We start from the raw sequence: 12,751 nt of genomic DNA, 5'->3' as shown, positions 1-12,751 counted from the left end.
ATCTATAACCATCAAAGCTATTGAAATATCAAATAATAAATTTCACCAAAAGAAAAGGCCTCTACTGGAAAGCCGGAAACCTGATCAGAAAGCCCTAACAGAACATTATTCGTTCTTAGTGTAAATATATGGGCAAACACAGAAACATACACTGCTTCACAAGCTAACCCCGAGACTGGAGAATTAATGTTTGGGCCAGGTTAGACATTCTGGATTTTTGTGCTAAAGAAAAGAGAAACAAAATAATTGCTTCTCCAAATAGGCTGGCATTTCTTTCAGTACATTTCATTTCCACATGCTCTGTAACCATACAGAATCATGAAAACATTTCCCAACACAAAAAATTAATCAGATTACAAATATAAAGAACATTTAAACTAACCTTCTGTACCAGAAAGCAATCAGGCAGTGCTTCAGACTGGCAGAAGTTATGCAAATTGGTTCCCTCTACTAGCACAATACAGCTTGAGGAAGAAAAATCTATTAGAAACACAATTCAAATTCCCAAGCTGACTGCTAAATTGGAATTTGTGGCTCGCTGTTCCCTTTAACAGGAGTTACAGAATGAAAAAGCCACCCCCCTCAATTCTCCAGTACAGAAGGATTTTGGTCAGAGTGTGGTGTTCCAGAAGTCTCCTCATCTTAAAAAAGAAAATACCCCTAAATCCCAGTCCTTCAGGATTTACCCGGTGTGTCTTCACTGGAACCAGCTGGTGTAAACTGGAGTGCTGCCCTGACATTGTTTCACCCGAATGCAAACACAGCCAGAAGGGGCAAGCATTTGGATACTTCTGGGCCTTTTAGCTCGGTGTCGTCAGTGACTACCTGTTACTGGAACGCATCATGAGCACAATTCACATGGTTCCTCTCATTTACCGAGTCTGCACAGCAGCCACAGTCCGGCCCTGCCGCGGCTCGGGGGTGTTATCGAACCCGGGCCGCTACTACCGGGCAGCGCCACCTGTGCCTTGGGTACTCCGTTGGGCGCGATGCCGGGTGCGAGTCCTGCGGCCGCTGCCCCTCGGGGCCGGACCGATACACGGACCCGGGACAGACACACGGACCCGGCCCTGCCGCGGCGCGACCCGCCGGGATCCCGACCCCGCCCCCCCGGAGGACCCGCCCCGCCCCATGCTTGGCCCCGCCCCCGGAGGCCCCGCCCGGTGTGCTGCGGCCCGGCCGCCGCCAGGGGGCGCGTGCCCGCGGCGGCCCCGCGCCCTGAGGCAGCACGAGGCGGGGCGCGCTCCGCTCCGAGCCGCTCCCGCGTCGGGCCCGCCCCGCCGCCCATTGTCCCCGCGCCGCCCCTCGCCCCGGTGCCGGTGCTGAGTCACGGTCGGCTCGGCGCTGCCCGGGGTCGTAGGTGTCGCAGAGAGCTCGCCGGCCACCGCCTGAGCAGCGCGATGGGGACGGAGGGCGCCCGTGCCTTGCTGGAGCGCGCCGGCACGCTCACCCTGCAGACCGGCAACCTGCTCAACTGGGGCTGCCTCCGCAAGAAGTGCCCGGCCACCCCCGGCGAGGAGGTGAGGGGCGGGCCGGCGCTTCCCTTCGGGGCGCCTCGGCGGAGGCTCGCCCTGAGATGGGGGGCCCGGCCCGGGCCGCGGGCGGGCTGGCGGCTGAGAGAGCGCTGGGTGCCGCTCCCCGGGCGGTCCGAGCGCCCTCCGGAGCGGGACTCGTTCCGGCCGCGCACGGCTGGCCCGGTGCCCGTCACGGCGAGGAGGGGCTTTGGCTCCCGAGCGATCCGCTTGCCGGTGCCCTCGGGACGCGCGAGATGGGAATGGCAAAACAGAGTTTTGCTCGTTTGTGTTCGTCCGTTCGTTGTGTTCTACCCTGTTGGGAGGTCGGGGCACCCGGAAGCACTTTGCCCTGAGAAGGAGCGAGCCCAGCCCTCTGATCCTGGGAATGAAGGATTAAAACACTTACAAATTTAAGTGCTGTCTGTAATGACAAAGGGGATCCCTTATACTTCTTCAGTAGGATAAAAATATGCATAGACATGAGCTTGCATTACAGATTATGAAATTTCTCTTTTCTAACCTGAAGTTAATTTAATTTCTTCACAGAGACAAATCTTGGGAAAAGCAGCAGTTGTCTTCTTTGAAGCAACGAGCTGTCATTCTTTGTTTAACAGTTGAAAAGAGCTTTTTAATCATCACCTTAAAAGTATTGCCTTTAGCGATGTGTGTTAATACTTAGAATAGTTCTCATTAAATGTCTGGAGATGCTGTGGCCGTGAACTTCAGAACCACCATATTTCCTGTTTCATCATGACACAGTAATCTCAGAATGGTCACTTAATAATGAGAAAAACTATGGGTTTGGCTAATTATTGCTATGTAGTGACACTAGTGATAATCCAGAAGTTGCATATTAATCATGCACAAGAGGAAGAAAGGTGGCAGGGAGGATGATGTAACAAGAAGGAAGAATTCATCATACTCTTGTTTAGCTGTCATGTGGTCATAACGTGACCACATAACGTTTTATTTGGCCTGGTTGCTCATTAAACATTCTGTGAAATGTGTGAAAGAGGGCTGGATTCTGTAACCAAGACATAGCTGTGGCATGGGCACATAGATGGGCACCCTTGTGTGGGTGAAACTACCCAGTTTCTGGAGGGCTGTTAAGTAAAGAGTGGCCAATGTGCATACCTAATAGTTAAGGTTCTAAAATTCACTTGTTTACTGAGGAATCCACTGGCTTTCCAGAGTTGGTGTACTTCCAAAAGCAATTCAGTGGGATAATTTGCGATCAGCTTTTGACTCCTCTCTTTGATGTAGTCAGTTCTCAGTGGCAGAATGTAAGCTAAAATTTTGCAAACTGTGAATGCCAGCGTTAGGAGATGCAGCTGTGTTTGGAAAAGCTGATCAAAGCAGTGCAATACACTGCGCTTTCCACACGGCCTGAGGGCAGGGGAGTGGTGTGCTTTGGAGTCAGAGGCGGTGCATAGGAACCGCAATAGAAGTGTGTCCTGTGACAGCTGCAAAGCACCAGCCTATAAAAATTCTGTACTGTCTCACTTGCCCTCAGAAAGGAAAAGATAACAATATAAATTGTATCAAAATAGGATTAAGAGTTATTTTATTAAAGGGTTATTGTGCTTAGCTATTTACTGGGGTGGTCAATTCTTGCCTTTTGGTCCAGGGGTTTTTATACTGTTTTAAATGATGGAAGGAATGTATAGTATTTCTGTTCACAAAGTATTGTTCCTGTATTGTGTCTGATATCAGGCAGGGATGTTGACTTCTAGTTTGTGCATGGTATTAGAGCTCTCTGAGTGGGGTGTCATAGGAAATGGCCCTGGTACACAAAGTAGGTATGCATACAGTTATAAAATGCACTGTGGAAAGTGAAGTAAAGCAGCAGGTGGTGGAAGTGCTCCTACCTGTGGTAGGTGGCAGTCAGACAGTACCCGTAGTTAACTCCTCTGATGGATCAGCGCTGCTACAGCTGCAGCACTGGTACTATATAAAATTAGTTAGCTGATTTAATAGTTATGTCTTACTATGTTCAAGAAAATCCATGATCAGAATCTTAGCCGAGTTTATTTTGCAACTGTGGATGAAGGAAAAATGCAAGTGTGGCATAGGATCTGTACGTTCCCCCTACAGTGATGAAGGACTTAAAAGCATTAGTGGTTTTGCTTAGTGGAGTAGGTTGGCAGTAAATGGGAAGGGTTGTATGCATCTTGAAAAGAGAAGAAATTAATACAATGAGTGGTTGATTGTAAAGTCTCATTTCTACAGTGTCATGGCACTTATGCTCTTATCTGATTACTTTGTAACTTAGGAGTTTCTGCGCAAAAAAACCACAAACCCAAAAAACCCAAACCACCCCATGTCTTAGTTCTTGCTTGCTTAGCATTGTACTTTCCTTTTAAGATGGCATTGGTTTGAAAAATAACTAAAGTACAGTACTTGTATTACTGCTAAAACTCTGGGGAAGAGGAGAGAAAAATGTATAAGTAAACTAGTTTGAGCAAGTTTCAGCTAGAAGCTATGAAGGAAGAATCTTCTGTGGGGTGGTGTCAATAGTTCAGCTGTGCAGTCTGTCCTGCACATCTCTGTACTGCTGTGTTTGTGTGTGGCTGGAACACAGCCACGCTTCAACATGAAAAAATGTTTTGTAGGTGCAGGACTGCATCCAGAAAACACTGACTGAATGGAGCGCAAAGATTGGCCATGACCAAAATCAGGTAGGAGAGGTGTTATGCGTCTTATCCATGTTACATGTAAAGCCAAAGAGAGAGTTGGTTACACTTCTAAAACTTACAGTAATTATTAAAGTATCTGCAGCTCCAGATACCTTGAAGGAATATTTCTTAACTCCCCTTTCTGTAGTGTTTAGTAAATATGGGGAGGTTAAGAAATATCAATGTAAAGAGAGAATCCTGTTGATAGCAGTTCTTGGCAAAGTAAAAGCAGTGATCTGTAAGATTTTAAATTTATTATGGAGGCAAGTAAAAGTAAATAAAATCTGTGTACCTTTTAACTTTGCTAGCATGCTTGTTAAAACTCAGTGGAGAATTCTCTGAGTTATGGAGATCACAGATGGCTGAAGATCCCATTTAGAGGGGAGCTCTGAAGCATCTCTTGCTTCAGCAATATTTCTGAAGATGCAGAAGTGGCAATTTTTCCCTTAAGAGCTAAAGATTTCCACATAAGATTTAAAGCCACAGACATGAACATCTGACGTGAAGATCTTGGTGTATTTGCCTACTTCTCTTTCACTTTTGCTTCTGAAATGCAACAAAACAGTAATAGTTCCCCACTAAATTTATTTTTTGTTCTGTGAAATATTAGCATGTTTCAGGAAAATAAAAAGGTACCCAAAAAACAAAGCAATAACAACAACAAGAAACCTAAAAAAACTTTCCTGACTGTTTCTTTGGGTTTTGTTACCAGTTCTTGTATAATGGGGGCATCAGCTGCATGTTATGTTCCAAACTGAAATGTGTGAGGCAGTTATTGCTGAGTCATTGAAGAACTGATGATTGCTTAAGTTTTGTTTAAAATACTGACAGTATGGAGTAACTCAAAGGCTCACTTGAGAATCTTTTGGTAGCACAGCAAAAAATAGCAAAGTGTTTTTTCTACTATTTTTGTTTCCAACTGCAGTAAGGCACTTGCTCTTTCTTTTTTTTTTTTTTTTAATTACTTAAAAACATTCTTACTGTTTCCTCTTGATATTGCTCCTAAGTCTCATGTACTTACTACAGGAAACACTGGAGGTTCTGGAATGTTCTGTAGCTCAAGCTATGGAAAAAATAAATCCTGAAGAAAGGGATGAGTTGAAAGTATCAGGTAAGAACATAGTCAAAAATCCAGTGTCATGGAAAGGTTTCATATGCAGTCATTAATAGGATATTCATAGATGAGGCTTTTTTACTCTCATTTATTATTGCAGAATCAAATTACACTATTGCACAGTGTTGTTCTTAAACATTGGCTAAGAAAGTCTTGAATTGGTATTTCAGATTTTAAAGCAGCTCAGCATTTTTCTAGTTTAACTTGCATCACCTCAAGATATATTAAATGTACTTTGTGAATCTTTGACATTTTTGAAGCAAAGTATTACAGATAATGCTGGAATTAAGAAATAGCATTGGAAGCACATTTATTTGCATAATTTTTCAGGTTGAATATGATGAACTTGAAGGAAGCAGTCCAAACTAACACTATTACATTTTGAGTCTCAGTAAGTTGTGAAGAAGTCTGTTTGTATTATTACATTTGGGGTTCTTACACAGGTTGTAACTGTTACTGCTTCAAGTCCTGATGCTTTACAGTTTATTACATCTTCTAACTGGATGGTTTCTTGTTTTGAGACTGCACAACAACATTGACATTTAAGAGAACGGTGTCTTTATTGGGCAGTTGCCTTTCAAAAAACTGTGGTTTTTTCCAATTTTTTAAGCAATTGCTGTATATTTTTTAAATCTTTTACCCAAAAACTCATTAATAGTGAGTATAGCAAAAGTAAATGGCTGTATATTAGTAGTACCTGGCTTGTTTAGTTACTGATTCCAGTTTCTTTGAAAATAGCAAAGCTTTTCATCGTTGGATCAAATTCTTCATCGATCAGAGACGCAGTTGACCTGGGTACGTGTGGAACTCAAGATTTCTTTTTTACTCTAGAACTTAGATGGAAAAAGTTCTAATGTTATTTCTAAGAAGTGTATTTAGTCACTGTCATAAGTATATCCTGTTTTCCTATTAGTTAATCAAGTCTATTTGCGCAGTAGCTCAGTCAGTAAACTTACTGAATGGATCACTGTCACCTTGGATCCGCAAACTCAAATCTGATTTCTTGATACAAGCAGCAGCAAGTTTCTATTCTTTCACAAAAAACTTGTTAAAAAGTAAATAGCATTTGATGTTTTAATAGCAGCAATACAGCCATTCTTGCCAGTTCTTGTTAGTTGCATTTAGCATCATGAACTTTGCTACTGACTGCATAGTCTTTCAGAGATTATTCAGGAAATAAAATAATGCTGTAAGTAGCTGGTGAAATATGTTTTACTAAAAATGCCATACAATGTCTCCTCATAAAGTTGTGTTGGCTTTATGCACCAGTAATTGTGAGCAGCAATGAACTTTACTGTTTTGGAAGTTTGTTGGGCTTAAGGGGTGACCAAAGAAGAAAAGGCCAGATACCATTATTCTCTATTGATACCCCGGTTAATAGCTTATTTATTGTCATTTTTTGCCACCATTTGTCAGAAGTACAATCATGGACTCCTCCTCTTGAAGAAAATAATTACTTTAGCTTGGCAGTTCTACTCTGTTTGCTTTGCTTAAGAGGCCTTATGACTTGCATTTTTCCTAAAGCTCAGTGAGACTCCAAGACTTGCACTTTTCTCTGGCAAATTAAGTCTCTGTATTGGGTATGCTTTAATTTAACCCCTCACACATATCAAGCAGTTTTCCTAACCCATGTCCTGTACTTAAGTTATAGTTCAGAGTGAAAGCTACAAATTTTAAAAGAAATTGAGAGTGAAGAAATAGAGACTTGTTTGTCATCAGTGTCTTCAGAGAAAAATACAGTTTTAACATTAAAAAGGAGGAAAAAGCTTCATGATTTTGTTCATTTTCTGTTGGTTTTGTTTTTTGCTTTCCCAAGACCTACAACTGAATCTTGGTCTTGTGTTCTTGAATCTTTGCTAAAAGGTTGTGTTAATATTCTTGGCCTCAGATAACACTCAGAGTTTCAAATGGTGAATGGAGAGCTCGCAGAGTGAGGCAGGAGGTGTGGTTTTTGCTAAATTTGAAGAGTCATGCTGTTTATGTTCGTATCTGATAAAAGATTTTACAGTGTCTGTTCTTTCTCCTCAGCGTGTTCTGCCCTCGGAGTTGCTCAGTTAGACTCAGTCATTATTGTCCCACCTCCTGTCGAAGATGGAACTAACCTCTCCTTGGAATATTTGCAGCCTTATTGGAAAGAACTTGAAAGTCTAGTTCAAAACAAAAAGATTGTTGCCATAGGTACCTCTGACCTAGATAAAACACTGTTAGAGCAGCTGTATCTGTGGGCACAGGTGAGAACCAACTTCCTACTCTAGCATTTCTTAGAACAGAGTAACTGCTTTGTTGGCTGATACATTATTACAAACTTCTGTTATAAATGGTTTTTTATATAAAATAATAATTAGCCCTGTTATTTGTCTATTTTGTGTATGGTCATAATGTTCAAGGTGGGGGAGGCTCAAATATGACTGTTGTTCAGTGTTCTTATGCACTGACCAGCAACAGCTGGAAATCACAGGTCTGTTCAGAAGTAGGTTCTTTGAAGTACTGAAGGTTTGAAGGATTGAAGAACTGAAAGTTTTGGATACTTTAATACTTGGGAAGGAGTACAAACAGTAGTCTTAAACTTTCAGATTTATTCCAGTGACTCTGAAAACGTAGCTGTTTTCACTTTTAGCTGTGTTAAAAAGGGAAGGATTTCCCCTTGGAAAAATGATGTTTTAATGGTAAGCATAAATGTAGAGAGGAAGACAGGCTCTGAGTGAAATGGCACAAGACTGTGCTGTCCAGAGTGACTAGTTCATAGCACCATAAAATGGGTTAAAAGGTCATTTAGTTCTGGCCTCCTGTCATGAGCAGGGACACTTTCCAGTAGCCTACCTTGCTGAAAGCCCCATCCAACCTGGCCTTGAACACTTCCAGGGATGGGGCAGCCATCCAGCATTTTTCTGTGCCTCAGAACTCTCACATTCAAGAATTTCTTCCTAATAACTAAGCTGAGTCTGCGTTGTCAGTCTAAAGTTATTCCCCTTGTCTTATCACCAAATGCACTTGCAAAAAAATCCCTCTCCAGCTTTTTTGTTGTCCTTTTAAGGTACTGGAAGGGACTCTTAGGTCTCTCTGGAGCCTTCTTTTCTCCAGGCTGCACAATCCCAACTCTCTCAGCCTATTCCCCTAGGAGAGGTGCTCCAGTCATTTGATCATCTTTGTGACCCTTGGTGTTTTATGTACACTGAGAGAGGGCAATTGCAATTACCACCTGCATGGTGATGTGAATGCAGTTTGTGAGGAGAAAGTCAGTGGAAGAGCATCCCTTCTGACTTGATCTGAATCAAGCACTTGCCTGAAGGCATGGAAGATTGCAAATTAATATATCCCTAACAAAAATGGGTTTGGGTTTTTTAATTAGAAGTCTTTTTCAAAGTAACATAATGCCTTACTAGAGGCAGAGGGGGGAAATAAAGCTGCTGCTGTTTTGGGAGCACAGGAGACAGAAAGCCAGAATGCAGTGAGTTAGCACTCATCTTGCTATGGAAGCACCTGAAGTTAGATCCTACTCTTGCTTTGGGCTGTGTGTGGCAGGGAATTGCAGGTGTTGCAGCTGCCTACATTAATTAATCATGTAGAATTAATTAGCCTTGCTCAGACTTCTAAACAATGGTCAGACAAATTGTTCAAAGCAAAATTTCTGTTGTAATAGAAGGCATGAGGGAAACAGCTAATATAAGTATATTAGTATTTTTTCTTATAAAAATATTTTGTTACTCAGGTGAAACCAAGTAGTAATCAGGTGAACCTAGCTTCCTGTTGTGTGATGCCACCTGATCTCACAGCATTTGCAAAAGAATGTGACATACAGCTGCTGACTCACAATGACCCCAAAGGTAAGACTTTGCTGATTAAGTAAACAGAAGACTTCTAAAAGCATTTATTCAATAGAAAATCAGGAATGATCTTTTCCTGAACTTCAAAATTCGTTATAGTTGAGGCCTGAACCAAGGATTCTAAATGTCTCTCCTTTATAAAATATTTCTGTTAAGTTACTGCTGTTGCTTCCTCCCCTCCCCATCCCTTCTTGAAACAGTCTTGCAGCATTGGATAATTTCTTGAAATACTTCTAATCAGAGAAAAATAAAATAAATAGAAGAACAACCTACTGAGCAATTTGTACTATGTTTATTTCTACAAAATATGGAAGTAAATGTATTGTTGAAGGCCAGGAAATGACAAATGAAAGTGTACTTGCCTGGAACTTGTGAAATAGATTACATAAAAATGTTAATGGGCAGTTGATTTTTGAATAGTTTGGTAGAATTAGATCAGTAAAATTACTATGCTTTAAGTAGGATTCTTTCAAAGTCTTGACTTCTTAAAATAACATTATTACAAAGAGTTGTAAATTCTTCACTTTTTTAATGCAGTGATTTATTTGATGAATGAATGAAGAAATTGGAGGCTTTCCTTTGAGCTGTATAACTGAGTTACCAGTTCTCTACAATATTCTGGGCTATAACATTCATTTCTCTCAAATCATCATCAGTCTTCTTCACTTAAGAACACCTTAAGGTGTTAACACTTTAACACCTTGTTGGAATGATAAAAAGTCTTAAACAATATTTAGTTAAGTCCTTCCCAACATTGTTGATCAAAACTAATTATTCATGATGATACTTTTCCTTCCTTCTCCTTTCTTTCCCCTCGATCCCAAAGAAAAATGTGAAGCATTTCTTATGAAGTATTTCATAGTACCACTGTTACAATGAATTTCATCAGTGCTTGAGCAGGATTTATTACTGCTCTGGCAGCATGCAAGATGAATTTCCATTCAATCTGACAATTTCCATTCAATTTCCATATCCTCTGGAGTCCAAATGCAACTTGCATTTTGATAAACAGTATCCACTGAAAGTCATGAAATTAAGGAGAAGAGGATTTGGTAGAAAACAGTGCAAGTTGTGATTCCCTTATGTGTTGTTTGCTCAGCCTAACTTTTCTGTAGTAGTCACCTGAAGAGTATTGAGACTATTTTTGGTGAGCGCTCCTCACCAAAGACATTGCTCTTTTGATGAACGTTCCAGAGGAAACTAGGAAGATTTGTACTTGCCTTCTTTTCTTGTTTTGTGGCATTTAAGCCCATTTTTCTTAAAGCTTTCTGGGCTTATGGTTATTATGAGCCCCATTACGGGAGATACTAAGAATGTTGACTTTACAGTGACTGCAGAGGTACCTCTGAATGCTCAGTTTCAACCCTATGCTTTACTCACCTCTGGTTTGTCTAGCTAGCTTCTCAAATCTAATTTTCTTTTTCTCCCACAAATGACTCTACTGATCAACTTAATTTGATATTCCAGAGTCTCAGTTAGTTTTGTGAGAAATACTCAATGTTGCAAAAAAGTGTCCTGGAGATTTATTTTGTGATATTCAGCTGCTTTTACCCTAAATGCATTCTGGAAGAGTGGGTCTGAGTGGTATATGGTACCATTTAAGGTCTTGACTGTAGGAAAAGGCTTTTCTTACTAAGTGTTGCTTTTTGCAGCTGTTTACATTATATTGTTTTAAGCACAAATATCCCTTTTTAACTTCAGAATTACTTTGTGAAGCAAGTTTCCAAGAAGTTCTCCAGAAAAGCATCCAGAACATGAAAGCCAACAAGTGGATTCCTTTATGGCTTCTGCGGTATTCAGTCATTGTTAAAAGCAGAGGAATTATCAAGTCCAAAGGCTATATCATACAAGCTAAAAGAAATGCATCTTAAAACACTGTTTTTTTGGGTTTTTTGTTTGTTTGTTTGTTTTTGTAAAGGCTGTTTAAATTTCTTTGGGATGGGGGAACATTGCATTTTTCATAGAAAGATTTTTACATTTATAATGAACTACCAAAAGTTGTAATTATTCAGTGTGATGTCAGTAAGAGTGTCTGTAATGTTCTAACACTATTTTTCTTAACTATTGATGGATTCATTCAAAATATGAACTATTTTGGGGGTTTTTTTATTGAAGTTATCTATACAGTAACAGTTTAAAATAATTTTCTTTTTATGACCAGTTCACTGTAAAAATTATCATTATATTTTAGCTGCCATTAGGTAGCATGGAGAAACAGATATTTTTGTTTTTTTAAAAAAACAAATTTCTCTTAAATCATACCTACCTGGTGAATACACATTTCAAGCATTCAAGGACTAGCTTTTATAGAAAATTGTCATTTTTTTAATGATTCAATACCCCCCAAAATTAAGCTGTTATGTCATTACTTGATATGTATATATAGGCAAGTCAGCTGTTTAATTTGTGGGTGTAGGAAAATTGGTTTATTTGTAATAGAGTGGAAAAGACCCCTATGATTTAGAAGAAAATGCATCTTTCAAATTACTTTCTGATTGTTACTTGAATTCCTTCTGGCTTCTTTGTGCCTCGATACGCTTCATTTAGTGTTCGCACAAGTGTGATGGCAGTTTTACTGTTTGAAATAGAAAATGTATTCATAGTGAATGTTTAAAATAAGATTTGAAAACAAGCTATGAAGAAATCTGTTAATCAAAAATTGTGCCTGTCTCCTTCTCAACTGTGGCTTGTTTTTTTGATACTTGTGAACTATGCAAGCAATCAGCCGAGTAGAATAGAGAGTAAATGCTGATGCTGTTCACTAAAATTAATTACTTCTTGTGCAGTTGCCTGGGAAACCTGTTGCTTGAGTGCCACTCAGGAAACAAGATGAAGCAAGGCTTAGTCTAAAGTTAGGTATCTTTCTGATTGGCAGCAGTTTAGCACATTGGCTTTTCAGTCCCAGAGAGATTGCTGCAGCTAAGTAAGGCTTTTGGTTTAATGTAGTCCTTCTGTCAAAAAGGCCTTTTCCTTTCCTTGGCCTTTAAATAAGAGTAGATACCTAAATTTCAGCTTGTAGTTAAGCAGGAGCTTTGATACCAAGTGTCAGAAACAGTAAATTTGATTTCAGTTTCAGACAGGGGCATGGCCTCATACTGGTAGCAGTCATTAACTTCGTTGTACTTATTTTGAGATTTGGACTGTAGTAAGGGAATTAATTTTCACCAACATCTTTAAAATTCTTCATATAGGCAGCAGGTGGAATTTGAATGCCTGTAGGTAATGTCTGGAGTGTCAGCTTCCTATAATCCATTCCACTGTGTTTAATGATTAAGGTTTTTCAAGGTACATTAGTCCTCAAATACCATTTTTGTAGTGGCAAATAGCAGGAAATTCTCTTGGCTTCTTCTGTTCTTTTGACAAATGAGAGAAACAGGGAATTGAAACTAGTAATGCATCAATAAAAGTTTGGATGTTTTTCTCTTAATAAAAATGTAGTGTTTTTTTTAGTGTTGGGCCAGTGTGCATCAGAGTTCAGAGTTACATGAGTTTAATTTCAGACTTGCCTACTAGCTCTGTGTTGTGTGCTTATGATTTAACCACTACCTGTAAGCTCTGTCTGTATTTGGCTGAATCTGTATCTTATCAGACTTGCGTGTGTGCTCAGTTTTTTATGTTGAAATG

At 40.1% G+C, this 12,751-nt stretch overlaps 1 protein-coding gene across 1 annotated transcript; it reads left to right on the top strand.

Moving 5' to 3' along the window:
* Window positions 1-1,201: 1,201 nt before the first annotated feature.
* On the top strand, window positions 1,202-12,560 carry GCLM (glutamate-cysteine ligase modifier subunit). Its single transcript, XM_030226346.2, has 7 exons — window positions 1,202-1,520; window positions 4,127-4,192; window positions 5,216-5,300; window positions 6,042-6,098; window positions 7,332-7,534; window positions 9,013-9,127; window positions 10,829-12,560. Exons 1-7 carry the CDS (start codon window positions 1,401-1,403, stop codon window positions 10,996-10,998), a joined length of 816 nt encoding a protein of 271 aa, XP_030082206.1. The 5' UTR covers window positions 1,202-1,400; the 3' UTR covers window positions 10,999-12,560.
* The last annotated feature ends 191 nt before the right edge of the window (window positions 12,561-12,751 follow it).

Source organism: Serinus canaria, chromosome 8 (genome assembly GCF_022539315.1).
Source record: "Serinus canaria isolate serCan28SL12 chromosome 8, serCan2020, whole genome shotgun sequence".
NCBI lineage: Eukaryota > Metazoa > Chordata > Aves > Passeriformes > Fringillidae > Serinus > Serinus canaria.
The sequence above is the reverse complement of the archived record's forward strand: the minus strand, read 5'-3'. Positions and strand labels throughout refer to the sequence as shown.

Coding starts and splice junctions, on each gene's coding strand:
- GCLM (XM_030226346.2), top strand. CDS start 1,401: ATGGGGACGGAGGGCGCCCGTGCCTTGCTGGAGCGCGCCGGCACGCTC. Junction 5,301..6,041: donor GGATGAGTTGAAAGTATCAG/GTAAGAACATAG, acceptor CTTTGAAAATAG/CAAAGCTTTTCATCGTTGGA. Junction 9,128..10,828: donor GACTCACAATGACCCCAAAG/GTAAGACTTTGC, acceptor TTTTAACTTCAG/AATTACTTTGTGAAGCAAGT.